The sequence below is a fragment of the Podarcis gaigeae genome, assembly GCF_964106915.1.
Source record: "Podarcis gaigeae genome assembly, chromosome: 13".
NCBI classification, from domain to species: Eukaryota; Metazoa; Chordata; class Lepidosauria; order Squamata; family Lacertidae; genus Podarcis; species Podarcis gaigeae.
In genome coordinates, this window is record NC_139689.1 from 21,909,439 (window position 1) to 21,931,182 (window position 21,744).

Genomic DNA, 21,744 nt, shown 5'->3' on the forward strand with positions numbered 1-21,744 from the left:
GTAGGAGATCTGGGACTTTGAGTATTCTAGATAGGGGGTGCGATGTTTTCTTTTCTGGCAGGTCTCTTGCGCCGCTGACACAAGAATTTTAACCTGGGAAATATTTCCCAACATGAAGATGGGAGGTGGAAATTGTGGACTTTCTGACTGCCATGTACAAGATCCCAGGGTTCGTTCTCTAGGCCTGACAGAGTAACACTAGGCCTCTATTGCCTCTTGATTTGTTTTTGAGACCAGGATATGTTCACCTGGATCTGTTCTCCTTGGTAAATTTGATCTGTTTATTTTCCCTCTTGACTCTGTCTGCATTATCCCAGCCACTTTGCTAACGTGAACCACTCAGATACTACGCCTATGAATGAATTCTGCAGAACTCGCATGCTAATTTGTTATGTTTTCCTTGGTCCCAGTAAACTGTGGATTTTGGAGTTTTCCCTCACTGACAAACACAGCTACCCTGTATATTTGTTGTTTATATACCCCGAGGGACTCTTATGTCATTCCTCCATTAGCTATTACTTGCTATTATCTCTTATTATTATTTTTTTAACACACTCTGGTGCTGAGCCAAAGAATTTCAACACAGGAAAGCCAATGACTCCGATAAAATCCCTCCACCAGGCAATGGGAAGAGGTTAGTTGTGTTTTGAAAGAACTTGTGTGAGGTCTGGATTTCCTGCGAGGGAAAAAGAGGCTTTTCAGGCTGAGGGTAGAAGAAGAAGCCAAGATTCTTGGATTACTTGCAGAGGAATCTTGAGATCTAGGCAAACAGCGGACAAAATGAACAAATTGGAGGTTCTGGGAGAAAAAGCACAGTATTCAGTCTGCCGATACTCCACCCATCCACCCCCTGCAGCCATTCTGTTGGCTGGTAAAACAATGGGCTGGATTGAAATGATAAAATCAACGCTGTTTACTGGGGTTGGACTTTCCTGAATGAGGAACTCGCCTGTTGCCCTTTAGATTGCATAAGAGTGATGAAATAAAACAGGCTGTGACACAACTGTGCCTGGAAGCAGGAAGAGAAACACAGTTGTGGAGTGGAAGTGAAGAACCCTCTTAGAGAATAACTCCAGAGGGTACACCCAGGAGGCTGCTGCTTTCTTTGTGAAGGGCTACACAGCCCTTGCACCTCAGACCATGGCCAACCAAACAGACTACAATGACTTCTTGCACAAGCACAGGGATGTCTTCCGGAGGTTTCCGCTGGAGCTGGTCCATGGGATCCCCCTGATGGAGCCCATTGCTCAACAATGGGCTCCAATTGAAAACTTCCAGGCGCGGCCAGATGACTTGCTTCTCTCAACTTACCCCAAAGCAGGTGAGACACCAGAAAGGGGAGCAGGCGGGGTGTACGACTGCAGGAGGAAAAACAGAAGGAGGAGGGCCATAGCAATCACAGGTGCCACCCCTCCAAGAAAATGGGTGGGGTTGGAAGACTAAGGAGACAAACCTCAAAGCACCCTCAAAGTTCTCTTGTTATCCAGGAAATAAGGAGGAACTGTTAGGGAGAAATTATATTTGGGTCACCTTTAAAGCTGAACCAACCTATTTGGCACTCTTCAAATTTTGGAAGAGAATTATCCAGCCAGCTGATGTGTACAAAAATGAATATACGAAAGGTAAAATATGCATCAAAATGCATGTGTGAGTGAAAACAGCGTAGAAAAATGCATTGTTCTGGGAGAAATTGCTATGCAAAAATGTGCATGTTAGGCAAAATTCTATACAAAAACACGGAGGAATTTCACACTAAAATGCTGGTGAACTTTCATGGTGACTTTAAAATGACAACCACACAGCAAACTGACATGGGAGAACTGAAAGACTGGAAAGATAAGAAATGGAGAGAAACCAAAATTCACAGATTTGCCCATCCTGGTGACTGCTGCTCTGGTGAAGAAATGCACTGGGCTCAATAAATCAGGAGAAAGGAAGCAGAAATTGAGGTTAATATCGTTAGGTTGGTTTCATGTATTTGTTTTGCTGTAGGGTTGCTAAATTGTCTCTCAGGGAGTTACATAAATATATGTCTTGGCAGAGGAAATGGCTTTAAAAGCACCAAAAAGTAAACATGTTCTTTCCGAAAGGAAGCTACATTATTTCATAAACATATGCATAAGCTGTTGTTGTTTTTCCAAAAATTTCGTTTCATTGTGCAATGTGTATAGCATTTATTTGTATTTTAAGTTACTGCAAGAGTGTTGTAATCCCTCAGGACTGAGGAGAAGGATATTAAATAAGCGGAACAAGCAAGTAGCAGACATGTTGTTGCTTAGTTTTTTTGTACCTGCTCAAAAAAAATGTAATAGAGGCATGAGGGGGACAACAGCAGAGATAGTGAACCAAGGCTATGGCCCTGCAGATGCTGTTGGACAGGTCAAACTAGCATGGCCAGTAGTTAGAGAGAGTTATACATTAGAGGGGGTGGCAATGTAGGCAAATGCTTTTGCGTTTGTTTGAACTATGGATGAGGAGAAAGTCCATGCAGTTCACATTCAAGGTATACCTGCCTAGTCAGCACTTTTGGAAACAATAGGTGAAGCAAAACACAGACACCTTGTCCTGGTTCCTGCTCTTACTTATTTAAAGAAATCTTTATTCAGATGCAGCGCTCCTCTGGAGCTGCAAATTCGCAGCAGGGCAGGGAGTTCCAAAATGGGCTGAGCAACAAATACGTCCCAACAAGCTTCCCCACTCCTCCCGCCAAGTTTTAAAAGTTGAGGTGTGACGCACTCACTCGGAAGACTCTCTTGCCTTGCAGGAATGCTGAGCATGAGCTTTTGTGGGTAACAAGGCTGCCTCCTCCTGTTCAGCCTTTCCCCTTGGCGTATAAAAGCTCTCCCCAGCTTCCACGGACATACTCTGCTCCACTGAAGGGTCGGAGGCAAGAGCTGGCATCCCTATTTCCCCTCCGAAATGGCTGGAGCCAGAGTGGGAAGGGGAGATGCCCTTCCTCCACCCCTGGTTCCCTTGGTATAGTCCCCCACTTCTTCCTTCTCCTCTGTCTGGGCCAAATTGTATCCCAACAGCACTTGTGGGGCTGATAACATAAGCCTTCCTGTTACGTACTGAGTTGAATAGGATCTAAAATGCAGCAGTCTGATTGGTCCTAGAACAATAGGATTCAGAATGCAGCAGTCTGATTGGTCCTAGAACAATAGGATCCAGAATGCAGCAGTCTGATTGATCCGCAGGAGCCACCCAATCCAACTCCGGGTGGAAGTGAATCTGCAACCTGATTGGCCTACAGGGGAATCCCAGAATTAGCCAATCACGTGGGGCCCATTGTGTAAATAATGAATATAAAGCAGACATTTCGGGGGAATTTCCATTCCTCACTACTCTTGAGCTGAATAAAGAGCATGAAATCCACACTCGACTCCGAGTATATTTCACTTCCAAATTCACACTTCTTTAAATTTTGCAGTGTAGGTCTCCAACCAAATAACATGTGGAAAAACGCCTGTGCTAGGGCAAAGTTCACCTCAAAATGCCAATATTAGTGGAAATAACATACCCAAAATGCATTGTAGTTGGGGAAATCTGCAAAAATGTTTATGTTAGTTAAAATTGCATGCCAAAGTATGTTTATGTATTAGGAGAAATTCACACCAACGTCAATTTTGTGAGGACTCAATAAATCCCAATTTATTATTTTTCTCCTCTAATAACATTTTGTATGTTGCCCAATTTTCTTTCATGTTTTTCTGTTTCACAGCTAATACTTCTACAGGTGAGATCCACCAAGGGCTTTTAGGTTCTAGTAGATCTCTATATTTACTGTTCCTCTGGGCTTTCAGGTACCACGTGGATTCAAGAGATTGTTGACCTGGTCCTTACCGGCGGCGATGTGGAAAAAGCTCGTCGAGCTCCTGTGTACATCCGGATCCCATTTCTAGAAATTTGCTCTCCACCCCCGGTGCCTTCAGGTGAGCCCAGAGACCCCAGGCACGCAGCCCCACTTGTAAAAAACAACAACCCCACAGGCAGCGAACTAACTCATCCAAGCCTTTCTCTGATTCTTCCTTAGGGGTCAGCATTCTGGTAGATACCCCATCTCCTCGTGTGATCAAAACCCACCTCCCCTTCCAGCTTGTTCCTAAAAGCTTTTGGGACAAGAAATGCAAAGTAAGTGTTGCTTGCCTCATCCTGACACCCCTCAATCCTGCCCTAGGCCACGTCATACCATTCTCCCTTCTGGTCCCTTGCAGGTAATCTATGTTGCTCGCAATGCTAAGGACAACCTGGTCTCCTACTTCTTCTTTGACCAGATGAACGTGACGCAGCCAGACCCTGGGCCGTGGGATGGCTATGTGAAGAAATTCATGGAGGGCAAACGTGAGTTCTAGGAGAAGGAGCTCATCTTGAATAATTAGTACTTGTTGGGCCTGGGGAGGGTGGGGTACAGAAGATGCCCTCCATGATGAAGGGGGTGTCTAATGAATCAGAACAGCAGCGACTGAATTTTCTGAGACCCTCCTTGAACCTCAACAGCATTGCGATCCCCCTTCTATCAGGGTGCTGCCACAACCCACAGCAGTTGAAGGCCACTGAGATAGAGGGGAAATAATCCAGGGAGTCCTGGAATTTATAGATTCATGTAAAGCAGGTTCCCTTGGTTTTTTCATTGGCCCGCACGCATTTTCCGTCTCACACAAAGCCCCTTTCCTGTAAGAAACTTCCGGGTTTACGAGAGGATTCCTGGCTTACAAACAGATTTTCCAGAAGCAAATATCTTGTGCTTTACCCAGCTAGATTTCTAGAAGTGCCTTTAACGCCATTTGAAACTTTTAATATAATGTGCAAATTAAAGGTTAGGGAAATGTCAGGAAAACTGAACAATGCAGCCTTTACCTCCCATCGTCCCTGGCCATTGGTCATTCTGGCTGGAGCTGAGTCCCCCAACATCTGGAGGGCCACCGGTTTCCCAGCTCTGCTACGTACCTGGAAACAGGTACCCCTGTATGGAGTGGTACTTACTTCTTCTAAGTACACATGAATGGGAGAGTACTGTGGGATTGCATTGGATTAATTGATTCCTTTAACTAGGTGACAGACTTAATCCTTGTTACATCTTATCTCCCTTGTCTCTCAGTTGCCTGGGGCTCTTGGTATGACCATGTCCGGCGTTACTGGGATGAGAAAGGAAAGCACCGTATCCTGTACCTCTTCTACGAGGACATGAAAGAGGTGGGTGTAGAATATTAATCAGCCAAAGGCCTGGTTGAAGAGAAATGTTTTCACCGGGTGCCTAAAGATATATAGAAGGATCCAGATGAGCTTCCCTGGGGAGAGCATTCACTGGCAGAGGAAGAGGAGTGGGGGGGAGCACACTGCCCCCGGGAGCACGATCCCCGCTGGGTGCCCCGCCCCTGTGGGTGATGCACCACAACACCGGGGCGCACACCAGCCCCACCCCCGGTGCCGGAGCATGAAGCTTTGCCACTGAGAGCATTCCACCAATGAGGAGCCACCACAGAAAAGGCTCGATCTCGTGTTGCCACCCTCCAGACTTCATGTGGAGGAGGCACACAAACAAGGGCCTCAGACGATGAATGCAGAGGCAGTCCTTAAGGTATTGCGGTCCTGAGCCATTTATGTATACTTTCCCCTAACATATGCATTTCTTGTACACCTTTTTTCGTTGGCTCGCTTTCCTGCAAAATTCAGAGAAGTCTGAATTTCAGAGCTGCATTTCAGTTCGCTTATTGTTTCAAGAAGCCAAATTAGGTAGAATTGCATTAAAATGTGAACTCAACCGAGTTGATTTCCCATCCCTGGAAGTAATACAAATCTCCCAGCATGTGCAGAGGGCACATTCCTCACTCAGGTTGCTCTCAGAAATGTGAGATTTTAACACTACTGCCTCCAGGTCAAGGCTGTGTGAGGCACAACTTGAAAAGAAGTGTGTTCGAAACAGAGAGGCATGTGATGCAAAAGTAAATTTATCAAGTGCAGAAATGTGGAAGGGATCCAGAGACCATTGGGTTTTGCTTCTTGAAAAAGAACCAGCCAGATAGTTAGTGTTTCCTTCCCACACTCTCAGGAATCTCAGAGGCCTTCTGGAGCTTACAGGCAAATTGCAGTACCAAGTTGCTCTGTTGTGACCTCACTCCCATTCACACCCATCTGTATGTCTCCGCCAGGACTTGGCTCGCGAGGTCCGTCGTGTGAAAGATTTCCTGGAGGTTGATCTGTCTGAGGACGCCCTTCAAAAGATTGTTCACCACGCATCATTCCAGATCATGAAGAAGAACCCAATGACAAATTATGAGACTGTCCCCAATGCCATCTTTGACAAGACAAAAGGCAGATTTATGAGGAAAGGTGAGTAAGTGATGCTAGTCTTTTAAGACCTCAAAAGACGTTGTTCCCGGCTACACAAGTTCATTTGCTCCCCCTTTCCCCACAAAGAAGGGTGAAATTGGGAAGTGGAGTGAAGTTTAACTGGGGAGAGTAATCTTTTATGCTGTCTGGGCCCAATGTATTGCCCAGAGAATGTTCCAGTGGTCTGAAGTGCGTTTCGCTAACTTTATAGGGGATCAAAGTGTGTAGTCACCAAGTGCTTTCTTATTTGACAATCACTTGTAGCCGAGTAAGATTGTCTTCCATGAAAACGGTCTTAACAGTGAGTCCATAAGTGACTGTGGAGGCCAATTCTGGATCCACACATCCTTCCACAGTGGGGACATCGGTTTCTGGGTGGGAGTTGATCACGGTGAGGGTTTACCAACTGTGTCTTCCTCTTAGCCCGTTTCTCCTTTTCACCCTGAGTTGGTGCTTCTTCAAAGTCCATGACACCTTTGGTAAAGACTGTCCTAAGAGCTTTAGGCTGCTATCTGTCCTAAGAGCTTTAGGCTGCTATCTTAGATATATCTACATGGAAGTCCCACCAAACTCAATGTAGTTTACTTCTGAGCAGATACACATACCGTACTTTTTGCTCTATAAGACTCACTTTTTCCCTCCTAAAAAGTAAGGGGAAATGTGTGTGCATCTTATGGAGCGAATGCAGGCTGCACAGCTATCCCAGTAGCCAAAATAGCAAGAGGGATTTCTGCTTTCACTGCGCAGCGATCCCTCTTGCTGTTCTGGCTTCTGATATTCAGAATATTTTTTTTCTTGTTTTCCTCCTCCAAAAACTAGGTGCGTCTTGTGGTCTGGTGCGTCTTATAGAGCGAAAAATACAGTAGGTAGAGTAATACAACATATGTGCTCAGGCACAACCTGGGTAATATGTACAAAACCTAAATGCACTGTGCTGGACACCCAAAGGAGGACCTTTGTAAATATAAAGGTCCTTTATAATTATAAAGAAAAGGAAAGGCAAGTAATAGTTATCACAGAAACCCCCTATGTTAGGAGAGAGGATAGCATCTTTCAAAATGGTCACAGGGTGAAGCTCTCCCTTTCTGTTTCTGAATTTCTTCAGGTGAAGTTGGCGACTGGAAGAATTATTTCACAGTGGCTCAAAGGGAGGAGTTTGATGCAGATTACCGGCGCAAGATGGAAGGAACGACCCTGCATTTCCGGGATGTATTATAGACTCAGAAAACCACCCCCCTTTTATTTTATTCTTGGCCAAGAAAAAAATACAAATTATTAATATATTGGAAAGAAAGCGGTGGCTTCTCCCTACCAGACCTAAGATTATATTATGCATCATCCTGCCTGCGCTGGCTTTGGGAATGGATAATTTGAAAAAATACAAATATTTTAGACCTTCAGAGTCATGATAATAGGTTTGGTTGGCATGCATATCTATGGTATGAAAAGGCAAAAGTGCACAAAAGATTCTTGAATCAATTTGTAAGAAAATCCATTTATGTGGTATGGGAGAAATATAATTTACTAGAACAGAAAACGCCATGGTGGCTTTCCCCACTGGAAGCAATATCCTTTAAAAACGTAAATATGAGAAATGAAATGGGCAACATATACGGAGAACACCAGTTGAAATTGAAGGATTTTGAGGATATGAGATTTATTAACTGACTGGTCAATTAAATGATTTTTTTAAGATAGATAAAAGGAAGGGTTTTAGTAATGAAACTTCAAGGTTTAGAAAATAATTGTTGGACAACACTGTAAAATTACTTTCTAAAACTTATAGACTGCTTTTGGAATGGTATACAAAAGATGAAAAGGTTAAATCAGCAATGATACACTGGGCGAGAGATCTGGCATATAATATTCAGCTTTCATCATGGAAGAAGTTATAGAGAACTGATTTGAAATTTATGGCATGTTATACATTGAAAGAAAATTATATGAAAATGATATACCGTTGGTATTTAACTTCTAGTAAGTTAGCAAAAATGTATAAGAAAGGTACAAATATTGGTTGGAAATTTAAAGAAAAAGAAGGCACCTTTTATCATATGTGGTGGACGTGCAAGGTAATAAAAGCATTCTGGGAAATGATATATAATTAATTGGGGGGGGAATGTTTAAAATAACTTAAAAAAAAAAAACCCACAGAGGCTTTTTTTATAAGGAATTGTAGGTGCTGAAATCCTAAAGGACCAGAGAAGACTGCTCATGTACGCAACAACAGCTGTGTGGATGTTGATAACCCAGAGATGGAAAGAAGACAAAGTCCCTACCAGAGCAGAATGGCAGATCAAGTTGATGGACTATGCCAAAATGACAAAGATGACTGGAAAAATCAGAAACCAGGAACTTTAATAAGGAATTGGGGGGGGGGTTATAACATACCTTGGAGACCACTGTAAACAGTTAAAGTAGTTAGCGGGATTGTAATAACACTTGTAATGTAACAAGAACTATGGATATAATGGTGCTACAAAAATCTGGATGAATATAAATGATGCAGCAGAAAGGGTTTGACAATGGGACCCACGGAAAGAGAGGTGGGAAGTCCAGAGAGATTTGTGGGAATCTTGAACTGTTGGAATGTGTTGTGATATGACTGTAATTTTTAATAAGTGAAACCAAACTAATAAATAGGAAAAGAAAGAAGAAAACTGCCCCTCTTGGAACCGTTTCCATCAAGGCACACAACAGGTTCTTTTGCCATTCAGCTTTGCTTGTAATAAATGTAGGCACCATTAAGAATGATTGTGGACACAGTGTGCGTGTGCGACAAAAGGAGATGAGTCGGTGGGAGTGGACAGAAAGGAACCTGGGTTCTTTGGGTGATAGGAGGTTGAACTAGGAGCTCGGCAGATCTGTCTGAGATTCAGACGTTGGCTGTAGCAGTATGCTGTCCTATTCAGTGGTTGCTCTGCTTTGGCATGGCCGGGGGGAAAGTTAAAGACACAACCAGATAAAATGAAAATGGGACAGAAAGAACAGACAGGCCCACCCACAGCATCCCTGGAAATGGCACCAGTGGCAACCGATCAGGGATTGGGCTGGGAACAACATCCACCTAATGCGCTGATCGAACCAATGAGCTTGTGAAAACAGGAACCATAGCATCCTGGCCTCTTTTAGAAGGAAGGGCAAGAGGTTAATGTAATAAATGAATGACAGCTGCAAATCTCAAGTTCTGGCTTTAGTAAAGGGAAGCTTCTATGAAATCCAGAAGTTCTTGTGTACAGTATACCATTGTGCCCTCAGTAGGGTTCACAGGACTTTCTCCCAATGCCTTTGACAGCAACTTGCTTCTGTTCATGTTCAACTTGTTAATTTCTGAAGCTCAAGCTGCTCATAAAGGTAGGGGAGCAATTGAGGCTGGGATGCTTTCTCTCATCAGTTGCTAAGCCTAATGTAATGAAAAGTGGAGAGGAAGGGGAAATTATTACAGAAAATTCCAGCTCTAAGCTTGTCAGTGTTGCATCACAGTACGATGTGCAAATTGGCATCAGACTCTTTGGCCCCAGGTAATCAAAGTATATGAAGAAAGGTAAATTGGTCTGTAACTAAGCTTATAATCTTCTAAGGGCCAAACTAGATGTGACTGTGGAAATTTAATATTTATACTGCCCTTCCTACAAAATGATACCAGGCCAGTGCACATATATACAGATGCACAATCTTTAATAAAAACAATTGCAAATTGCTGCACAATAAAATATTAATGTATAGTCAGGGGTTTCTTCAGATATCCAGGCCCTGAGTTGTTTACAACTGTATAAGTCAACAAAAGCACCTTAAAATTTGCCTCAGTAGCAAATTGGCATCCAATACAGTTCTTTAAAGGTTGGTGAGCTATCAAAAATTAAACTATTCTTCAAGAGTTACTAGCATCACATTTCTTAACTACAGTAATTCCACTTTTTTTGTAGTGATTGATATGCCGAGATCCTGTCCCCATTCATGTTCAAAACTAGCTCTTGTATGATCATGGCATTGAAGTACGGTATACTTTCCATAGTAAGTAAGAAGAGAAGAAACACCCATCTATTTATTTCTAATATCATTCAAATCCCAACAAGATAAGATATAAAGGTTCCTAAATTCTGTTACTTGCAGAGGAGACTAGCCAGTGGCCCAGGAGGGGCAAATGGGGCACTGCCCCTCTGAACTCAGCCTGGTCTCATCAGCCACCATCTGCTTGTCTTCCTGTGCCTGTGTCACAGGACACCTTTTTCCTCCTTAGTCTCAACACCGCCTTGTGCAACTCAGCAGGGAGGAGGATGGGGACAAAACTATACAGTAATTTGTTGTCTCTCCTCCAGGCACCTGCTCTTGCTCCACTTATTGCTGATCTCCCTGCCTTCTACCCCAATGGGCACCAGCCAGCCATCACTGGCCACTTTATTCAGCTGAAAGCCAACAAGTCTCAACAAAATGTAGCAAGGTCCAGCAAGGTCCAATAAGATTCAAAACGGTCCAGCCAGGCCCACCAAAGTTCACCAAGGTCAAATAAATTCAGCAAGATCTAACAAGTTGAGTCCAATATGTCCAGCTTAGTCAACCAGTTCAGTACGGTCCAGCAAGTTCAGCCAAGTCCAGTGTGTCCAGCAGGGCCCAACAAAAAACAATGGGCTTCGAAAAAAACCAGCCCCTCCCCCCAAAACAATATTGCAATCACAGGTTTAACATGAACTGTTATTTGACTTTAATTAACATTTTATTGATACAAAAGCTGTGGGGACTTTTTGGAGATATTGCTGAACTGTGGCTTAGCACTGCAAGAATGAGTTTGGTGTCTTTCCAGACTCAAACAGTCCCTTCTCTTCCTTTTGCGTTGCCAAAAAGAGGCTTGCAGAAGCGTTCTTTTCCATTTTTTGTTAACCATGCCTTCTCGCTTTGTCTGAAGAGGGGATTTTGATTTAATGCTACCTATGGTCAGTTTCAAACAGCCCAACTTCAAGCCATGGTTTGTGAAGCTGGCTTGCTTCTTAGCATAAAGCATGATCTTCATTTTGGATGAGACAGCTTCTGTAAAAACATGTTGCTCCGCAGGCTTATATATTAGCAAATTAACCGGGCTTGCTTTGTGAAATTTCCCTAATCAGGGCTGCCTTCAGAAGACATCTGAAGGCAGCCCTGTTTAGGGAAGCTTTTAATGTTTAATAGGTTATTGTATTTTAGTGTTTGGTTGGAAGCCACCCAGAGTGGCTGGGGAAACCCAGCCAGATGGGCGGGGTAGAAGTAATAAATTATTATTAACAGAGGAATAATTCTTTGTGAACATGATTCTCTTGGAAGCCTCCCAAGGCTCTTGCCTTGTGTGAGTTCAATCTCCTAGAGCGAGATGGGTCTTTAGGGAAATAGAGGAATGGCCAGCTGCACAAACAAGCTGGGATGCTCTCCTATGCAGAAGGTTGCTTACAAGAAGGACTGAGGCAAAAGAACAGCACAAAGCTCTGGCCTCCTGTAGTCATCTAGTTTTTAATTATTATACTGGACCTTCTTGCAGGACTATAGCACATAGCAAGCGTAAGAAAGCTTTCAGCTGTAATGCAAACACAAGTGAAATAAATATTATTGCTTCCCCAAGGGGGTCCTAGCCTCGGAAGGAGGACCGGAGTGTTGTGGTGGCTCCGAACCGGTCGGAAAATGACAGAGACCACATCAGGATTGGCGAAAAAGCAAAGTCTGATCTTTATTTTCAAAGAACAGAAGACTGTTGCAACAGGGTTCCCACTCGTGTAATAGAAGGACGGAGTGAGAACCTTGAACAAAGGAACTGCCTTTACTTTTCATTTCCATACAGATCAATGATACAGAAAAATGACAGAAATGGCGTGAAGAGAGGATTAACATAAGGTAAGTGGGATGTTTTAAGATCTTGGGTGTTGTTAATGAAGATGTCTGCTTTGAGGTTGGGAACAAAAGCGGATCTTGACTCACAGTTCTGTTTTTGCTTCATTTTCAGGAAGAAATTCCGGAGGTTTTGGGATGATTGGTATGCAGATTAAATGGCTGGATATTTGGGAAACGGTTATCAGTCTTGGTGTGAAGTCCTGTTTCTGCATGTTTATCATTGCTGGTGTGAAGTTTCCTCTCTGCATACTTTTATTAATTAAACTGATTTTATGTTGCATTTTGGGTGTATTCACGATGTCATTTGTAGACCCAGTAGGTGGCGCTGTGGTGCTTGAAGGTATTTTGACAGTTTGTGAACATCAGAATATTGACAGATCAAGTATACAGCAATGGAAAGTCACATAGAATATAAAATATTTTGGCTACATTCTTCCAGTTACATTTTTCTATTCTAGTTACATTTTCTAGTGTAAAAAACACTTTTTTGAAAGATACAAAAGGTGATACATTTGGTAGAGTCAACAGTTGCATTCCTCAGCTACGTTCTTTAGTCGTTTTACAGCGATACAGAAGTAAAAGATACATTCTTTTGTTAGCATAGAAATACGTAACACTGAGAGCTTAATTTATTAACTCCCCGCTCTGATCATGGCTTCTCATGACACAAGCAAATATGCAGAAGCACAATTTCTAAATTGCATTTTAACAATAACAGTAACAAACAATGTTTGTTGAGAGTGTCATCAAATGCCTGGAAAATGCCCTCTCTAATTGTTCCCCCTACAGCAAATATAAGATGGAGAAAAATGAGTAAACAACCAACAACCATTATAGAGGGGTGTTCTCCTTCAATTGCTAACTCTTCTCTTCACCCCTAATATTTTTATTCTGATCATGTTACTTTTTATTCTGATCATGTTACTCAATTTCAGGAACTATATTATCAAGCTGCCCCCCCCAACAGAGTTTTGCTTAACCTCCTTAGTTATGTAACATCTCTCACCCTGTTGTTATCCCAGAGGTTCATTTTCAATGGCAGATATACTACCATGCCTCCAAATTATTTCTAGCAGCTTCCATGTAAACAGCCAACACATTACAATCGACCCGACCAAGTGGATTTAAAATTTAATCCCAGTTTCCACCCCCTCTGCTCAGTAGACAATCAGGCCTACCGTATCTGTTTCTAGTTCCTCAAATGGGTAAGGAACAAAATGAGTCATTAGTTGCTTTCATTCTTTCGTTTTTATTGTGAAAGGGCTGGGCAAAATTCCAGTGAATGTACTCCGGGACGTGAGATCTGAACCATTGCGGGACACTGAAGAGGGGACAATGGCATCATTCCTACATAATAAGCCAAAGATGAATCTGTGTTGTGATTGTTTGCAACCATTGTACATGGTACAGAGCAGCAGTCGGCAGACATCAGGCTTTTTGGATCTGTTTAGATCAAGTGTGGGGGACCTTATGGCCCTCCAGGTGTTGCTACACAAGGGTTGCCATATTCTGAAGAGCAAAAAAGAGGACACAGAGCCCCCACCCCTGGGCTAAAGCCTAGTGTTCAAGCACATGCGCTGCAGAGGCCCAAAGTTCAAATTCCAGCTAAAGGCTTCAGGTAGCAGGTGACAAGAAAGTCCTTTTCTCTGTTTGAATCTCTGGGATAGATAGCAAGCAGGGTGAGGGGCAAGAAAAGCTCAGGTGTTTTATACCCGAGTCACTATAAAACACCTCAAGATAGAGGGAGCCCAACTCCAGGTTTATCGCTTCGGCCTCTTGTACAGTGCTGAGCACACGGCTGGGTTGTTGTTGTTTAGTCGTTTAGTCATGTCTGACTCTTCGTGACCTCATGGACCAGAGCACTCCAGGCACTCCTGTCTTCCACTGCCTCCCGCAGTTTGGTCAAACTCATGTTTGTAGCTTCGAGAACACTGTCCAACCATCTCGTCCTCTGTCGTCCCCTTCTCCTTGTGCCCTCCATCTTTCCCAGCATCAGGGTCTTTCCCAGGGAGTCTTCTCTTCTCATGAGGTGGCCAAAGTAGTGGATCCTCAGCTTCACGGTCTGTCCTTCCAGTGAGCACTCAGGACTGATTTCCTTCAGAATGGATAGGTTTGATCTTCTTGCAGTCCATGGGACTCTCAAGAGTCTCCTCCAGCACCAGAATTCAAAAGCATCAATTCTTCGGCGATCAGCCTTCTTTATGGTCCAGCTTTCACTTCCATACATTACTAACACGGCTGGGTGGGGAGCTGCAAAACGTGAGCAGCAGTGAATTGGGGGGGTGCAGGATAGGAGGAAGGGCCTCTCACCCTCATCCTGGCTGGATCCTGTGAAAGGGGGAGGTGGGCAGGCAAGTCCTCTGCCCCCCTCTCTCGGCTCCCAATGGCCAGACACACGCTTCGCTCTCACCCTGGGCCCACCACATGAAAGGAAGAGGTTCAAGTTTGCTCCTCCCTGCGTAGCATCACGTCTCGCCTCACAAGGCTCCCTGAGCGGCTGAAAGGGAATTAACAAAGCGGAATCTTTTGACCCAGATGTGGAAGAAGCCAGAGGTGCCGGCCACTCCGCAAGTCACCATAGGGTTAGGAAAATTGCAAGAGTGGCCATAGTCTGTTGATGCGGAGGAGAAGCAGCGGCGACTTTCTGTTTTCTTTCTGTTTAGTAGCATTGCCACCTACTAATGGTGCCAAACAAACAAAAAAACCTGGACATTTTGCCTAATTTAAAAAATCTTCCCGGACAGAAATCTTAACCTTGAAAAAGAGGACATGTCCAGGAGAAACCAGACATACAGTATGGCAACCCTATCTATACTCCTGTTGCCATCGTCATCCCTGACTGGGGCTTGATGGGGATGGAGTCCCAGAATATCTGCAAGGCCACAGATTCATCATCCTTTATTTTGATACACTATGGGGTGTACAACTGAAGTGGCTTTGGCACTCGTGGGCAACAAACCACTTCAAAAAAACTTGGACGTCTTGCAGTAAAGAAAATTCACTAGAAAGCATGGGATAACATTTGCACAAATAAATGTCTCCTCAATGAACAGCTGATGTTGTATGACAACCCCACAAACAAAGCAGGATGAATGTTCTAGAAACAGGTTATCTGGAATAGAAGTGTCCCTAGACAATAAATAAACGGGAGTGCTGCTGAGCACATCTGGAGCCTAGAAGTTTGCTTTCAGGAACAGAAGAACTGAACTGAACGTTCACTAAAGATGGTGGGGTGGGGGGAGTTGGATTCAGTTTGCATTGAAAGCTGAGCCTTCCAATCTGTACTTTGTGAAACAATATGCAAATCAAAGCAAACTGCAAACCTTCCACATTTGCACTTCTCTAGTTCTCTATCCAAAAATATATGTACAAGGGTAGTAATTCTGAAAACCTTCCCCTCACAGACCACTTGAAAATTGCAAGGGTCTTAGACTACTTACTGATTTGTCTGCCTGTTGAAGAAATTGTGCTGTGCTTGATGTGGTATGATTTTTATTTATATTTTTACAGACACACCACTGACAACCTCAACGAAGCTTGCAGGCCATGGACTGGAAACTCCTGCATTAGGATAAAGTATTTGTAAAATGCATGTATTAGTGAGAAGAGCATACAAAAATGTATTGTGTGCAGGGGAAATGCATAAAAAATGTGTATTTTAGTCAAAACTGCATATTAGGAGAAATTCATATTTAATTCTGATGATTTTTCATGAGATTTTTTTAATTTCTTTGCAAATTGTTGGAGAAATATGGAGAACTGAATGTAAGCTTGCAGAAATGAGAAACTGATAGAATTCAAAAGTTTGATTTGTTTATTCCCCAGCTTTCAAACAAAAGTCCATTTCTGGTCAACTTCCTTCGATTTCTGCTAGCGAATTTATATGGGTGAGAAAAGTCATTTTGATGGCCATTTGGGAGCCAGAAACCTGTGACCATCTACTATGAATCAATCAGAGATCTCTAGATCCTGATGTAATTTCTGCTCACCCCACCCAAATGGAGGTGTGTAAAGGAAGTGGATGTACAGGGATGCGGGTGGCACTGTGGGTTAAACCACAGAGCCTAGGACTTGCTGATCAGAAGGTCGGCGGTTTGAATCCCCGCGACAGGGTGAGCTCCTGTTGTTCGGTCCCAGCTCCTGCCCATCTAGCAGTTCGAAAGCACACCAGTGCAAGTAGATAAATAGGTACCGCTCCGGTGGGAAGGTAAACGGCGTTTCCATGCGCTGCTCTGGTTCACCAGAAGCGGCTTTTTTATGATGGCCACATGACCCGGAAGCTGTACGCCGGCTCCCTTGGCCAATAAAGCAAGATGAGCACCGCAACCCCAGAGTCGGTCAGGACTGGACCTAATGGTCAGGGGTCCCTTTACCTTTACCTAAAGGAAGTGGAGTGGAAATCAGGGTGCAGATATCCCCACAAAGGTTTAAAAGCTGTACAGTGACTTCAGTTGAAGGTGCCGATAAAACCCCCAGGCCAAGGCATGTGAGGAAACTCAGCCAAAACCTCACACTCCCCTCTCTCCATCCGCACCTGCACAGACATCCAATCCCGTTCCCGGGTCATCAAAGGGGCCTCTAGAATGCCAGCATTTTGCTGGAGGAATTCATGCGCCTGCTGGGAAACTTAAACATGGGCAATTAAAGTGGATTAAAGTACTCTGTTGCATAACTCATCAATTTTTAAAAGAATGGCATTGGAAAAGTGAGATGAACAAATGATTAACAGCAATTTGTATATAAGTACCCCACAAGCTAATCTGCATGAATACTCACCCAGCAGACAAAACAGACCAAATACTAAATGAAGACTATAATCTAACCTCTGCATACGTTTTACACCAGAAAAATCAGGAGGGTTTTGAGGTCATCTGGAGGAACCCAAAACAATTTCAGGAAGTGAGATTGAGAGAGAAGGGGGAAAAGATAAAAGAAACTGTGAGTCAGGGAAGAAAAGTAAAACTGACCAGCGGCTGCTGACAGCAGATGTAGAAAGGAAGCAGGCTGGCTACTTAAAAGCAGGTGCTATACTTGTTTTCCTGCATTGCCAGATGACAAATCTTGAATCTGACATGGAAGGTTTAGACCATAAGCTATCCCAGCGCTCTGAGCTGGTGGAGGTAGACGGAATCCCTTTGCTCAGTGGTGCTGCAGAAAGATGGGGTCGCATATCAACCTTTAAAGCCTGGGTGGACGACCTTCTCATTTGCACATACCCCAAAGCAGGTAAATGGGAATAAAAGAGAGATGTGGGGCATTAGCACAGAGGGCGGGGTCAGGAATGGTGCTGGGAAGTCGAGGACTATTGGCTGAATGATGAGGTCTTCTCAGGTCTTCTCTCAACACCTCCTGCCAGGGACCACTTGGACGCAGGAAATTGTAGACCTGATCCAGCATGGAGGGGACCCTCAGAAATGTGCTCAAGTCCCCATTTACAAACGGATGCCCTTCCTAGAGATGCACAGTCCCTTGTTCTCACGTGAGTAGGAAAGGGAACTGCTTATGGGAGGTGATGGTTGAGGGTGGGGTGAAGGGTTTATCTCAGCTCTGAATGTTTTTCTTTGGTATCTCAGGCTTGGAAGAGGCGGAGCTGATGCCCTCTCCACGCACACTTAAGTCTCACCTCCCGGTCCAGCTCCTGCCGCCCTCCTTTTGGGAACAGAATTGCAAGGTCATTACAGGGGGACAACTGGAGGGAGGTTGCTTAGGGGTTAATCTGAGCCGAGGATCAACACTGCTTGTTCTCTATTGCATTTTTAATTTTGTGGGTAACGTTTATTGTATTAAGGTTCTTATTGTTGTGAATCGTTTTGGGAGCCCTTTGAGGCTGAAGGACAGTACTGACATGTTTTTTAAATATATAAATGAGCAAGATCACCACAGCCAATCACAAACAAACAACCACACGATAGGTCAACCCCAACCTCTCTCACCACCAAAGAAACACAAATGAACAGCAGAGAACCTGCACGAGCAACGCTGACACGTAACCCTACATACAGTAAGCAAAATAGAAACATCGCCACCCGACCCCCCCATCTCCCCCCCCAATGTCTCAACAAATGAAACTGATTTGTAAAAATGTTACATGGAAAAAATACGAGAGACATTACACATACTTCTGTAAAACAAGAAAATCTTTAATAAAATTATACACACACACACACACACACACACACACACACACACAGATGGATGAGCAAAAACAGCATGCATGGAGCTGAGACTCCTGGGCTCACTCTTCTTCATGATCTATTTCTGAAGATAATTTATGTGGCCAGAAATGCCAAGGATAACGCCATCTCCTACTTCCACTTCCAACGTATGAACGGGAGGATGCCAGACCCGGGAACATGGGACGAGTATCTGGAGAAGTTCATTGTGGGGAAACGTGAGTAGAGGCAAAAGATGGGATAGAGGAGATGACACTGGACCCGGAGAAAATAGTGCGGCCCACCCCCACGCTCAAGCTCTGTACATATGGGAGGAGAGTGGAGCCCACTGGCTGTTGACCTCCTGCTCCGAGCAACAGTCTCGGCAGTATGAGGGTTCTTACACAAGGCCACCTGGTTTGAGCAGGCAGAGCAAGACAAATGGATGCTCTGTGGATGTGACAGTCAGCTCCATGTGGCACTCATTGTTTTGGCACCAGTCAAGCTGAGACTGAACTTTAAACAGAAGCTGTGCCTCTAACTGAGTAGCTAGACTGTCTTTAGTGAGAGGACCCCTCCCATTTAAAGGAGGCCAGGCTGCTTTGACAGAAATCTAAAGGAGCTGGAGAGGCTGCAGTTCCATTAGGGATTGTGAGGTGGGGTAGAGTCCAACTAGAGTAACAACATCCTCTCTCTTCAGACCAGAGAGGCACAACAGAGCAGGTTAGCAAGTCTTGGAGAAAAGTAAATAGATTTATTTTAATTTGCATTACCTATACATTTACATTAAACTATAAATACTTCTAGTTAATGCATGTGTTACTTTACACCACACAAGGACACTTCTTATCTAACAATCTACCGTATTTTTCGCACTATAAGATGCACCGGTCCATAGGATGCACCTAGATTTGGGGGGGGAGGGAAAAAAATTATTCCCCCCCCCCAGGCGTGGGGCTGGGGCGAGCTTCCCCCTCCCCCAGAACGGGACCCAGAGCCATGCCGAAGCTGTGTGCAGCTTTGGCATCGCTCTGGGAGCTTGCGGGGCTGGGGGAGGAGGAAGCCCTCCGCCAGCCTCCAAACCATGTCGGGAGACAGCGGGAGGGCGCGCTGCGCCTCTCTCGCTGTCCCCCGAGTTTGCGGGGCTGGCGACGGGGAGGAGCAGGCTTCTCCCCCCCGCCAGCCTTCTAACCAAGTCGGGGGACAGCGGGATGGCGGCGTTCCGCCTCCCCGCTGTCCCCCGAGCTTGTGGGGCTGGCAGTGGGGCTCTCCTGAAGCCTGGAGAGCGAGAGGGGTCGGTGTGCACCGACCCCTCTCGCTCTCCAGGCTTCAGCGAAAGCCTGCATTCGCACCATAGGACGCACACACATTTCCCCTTCATTTTTGGAGGGGAAAAAGTGTGTCCTATAGTGCGAAAAATACGGTAGCCTGTCTCAGCTGAGCAAGGCCCACTAGCATGTGTGGCAAGGCAGGACCAAGTTCAGACAGGATGCAAGGCAATGTAAGGCTCAGGCTGGCTGCAAGGCAAAGGTGTGGTAGGGTTCAAGGTAGAGACACAGTGGGGCTGTGGTCTGGGGAGCACAGAAATCTGAAGTAGCTCCAGCAAAGAGCAAGGGGACAATGAGTCCTTATACAGTAGTAGCTGCAGGAAGTGTGCCCTAATTGTTAGCACCACCTTGGCAACAAGATATTGCTCTTTGTGAACCTTCAAAGGGGTTGTTGAGTTGTTGTTTTGTTTGCCTTTGAATTCTGATGAAAATGAGCTTAATAATCATAACTGATTCTCTACCTCTTTACCTCTCTTTGCAGTTCCCTGGGGCTCCTGGTTTGACCACGTTTGTGGCTGGTGGAAGGCTAAGGATTCTCACCCAATTCTCTATCTTTTTTATGAAGACATGAAAGAGGTGAGCAGTTTACATATGCACTCCTTCCTTTCAGTAATTTCAACCAGGAAGGAATTTATCCGCGATAAATGTTCTAAGCAACCACCTGCATACAGTGAGCTTCTGAAAATCAGTGTCCCAAACAAGTGATAAACACAGTGAGCTTTGTTATGGCAGCTTTCCGGGCAGAATCGTCTCCATCTTTTCCTTCCTAGCACCCAGCCTTAGCAATTCGGAAAATAGCTCAGTTCCTGAGCCAAGAGCTTTCTGAGCCAGCTTTGAACCGGATCATGCAGCACACAGAGTTCAACAGCATGAAAGTGAATCCCATGGCTAATTACAGCACAATGCCAACTTACAACCACGCTTTGTCACCCTTCATGCGAAAAGGTAGGAGTGAAAATGACATTTTCCAGCCACAAGTGATATGGGAGGAGAGCTATGTACAGAACATACATTTAAAGCACATCTCCACTTCCCCAAAACACTGGGAACTGTAGTTTGGTAAGGGTGCTGGGACTTGGAGCTCTGTAAGGGGTAAACTACAGTTCCCAGGATTCTTGGGGGAAAGCCTTGACTGTTATTATACCTTTAAAGTATGTTGTGTAGTAGCAGAAGGGAAACAGCATGCATTGAGGGGGGTTTTCTAAACTGTTTGCCTTTCCTGCAGGCACCGTAGGAGACTGGAAAGACTACTTCACAGTGGCTCAAAGTGAACGGCTTGATGATTTGTGTGCCCAATTATTAAAGGGCAGTGGCCTCACCTTCTGCACTCAGCTATAAGCACCCCTCTGTGCTCTTCATCAATCCCATGCCCGGAGCTTGGGCCTGCATTAAACAAAATAGACCATGTAGCCACAAGCAAGGACCACATAGGGTGTGCATGTTTGTTTTGAAATTTACCTTTTTTATAAAAAAAATCAACGATTTGTGAAATAAAATGATTGTGCTTGCTCTTTATTAATTCCACACTGAGAGCGAAGAAAATAACTAGTCTTGCATTATTATATGTGTTCCACCTCCTTTCCAATTAACCCCAGAGGACAGATTTAGGGTTTAACCATTTTAACTTTGCAGCAACTCTATCCTGAGCCCTGAGGCAGGCTGTAGTACTGAAGAGAGTGGAAAGAGAGGTTTAATATAAGTTTTGTTTATAGAAGTAGCTTTGTGGGGTGTTATATTGGATTAGATGAAGTGAGTATTGCTTTTATATAGCGGATAGATAAAGAATCGGAAGTTCTTTATTTTCTGAATCATATTTTTTCTATCTTTTGCTTTTAATCTCTTTTCTGTACTGTTTCTTCTTTTTTTCTTTTTCCTACTCTATTTTTCTCCCTACATTTGCTTTTATTGTATCTATTTAAAAGACTTGTTTTGGTTAAAAAAGGGACAAGATAGTATGTTTAGTAATTTTCTCCATAAACCTTTAAAAAAATGTTGAAAGAAATAAACGTTTAAGGCCTGCAGCCAGCAGATCTTCTGACCTGGGTGTCCCAGGCAGTGATATTGGTGGTTTGGAGTGCCAT

The 21,744-nt window shown here is 44.2% G+C and overlaps 1 protein-coding gene and 1 long non-coding RNA gene across 2 annotated transcripts; both read left to right on the forward strand.

Moving 5' to 3' along the window:
• The first annotated feature begins 560 nt into the window (after positions 1-560).
• LOC310830457 (uncharacterized protein) lies at positions 561-21,099 on the forward strand. The gene is made up of 14 exons (XM_083710235.1): positions 561-1,321; positions 3,804-3,932; positions 4,034-4,131; positions 4,215-4,341; positions 5,099-5,193; positions 6,150-6,330; positions 7,436-7,539; positions 17,061-17,409; positions 17,540-17,662; positions 17,757-17,854; positions 18,448-18,574; positions 20,145-20,239; positions 20,434-20,608; positions 20,889-21,099. Exons 1-14 carry the CDS (start codon positions 1,141-1,143, stop codon positions 20,999-21,001), a joined length of 1,995 nt encoding a protein of 664 aa, XP_083566361.1. The 5' UTR covers positions 561-1,140; the 3' UTR covers positions 21,002-21,099.
• On the forward strand, positions 11,586-12,463 carry LOC310829537. Its single transcript, XR_014557309.1, has 2 exons — positions 11,586-12,186; positions 12,296-12,463. It is a non-coding gene; the product is annotated as an uncharacterized lncRNA (long non-coding RNA).
• Positions 21,100-21,744: the final 645 nt, after the last annotated feature.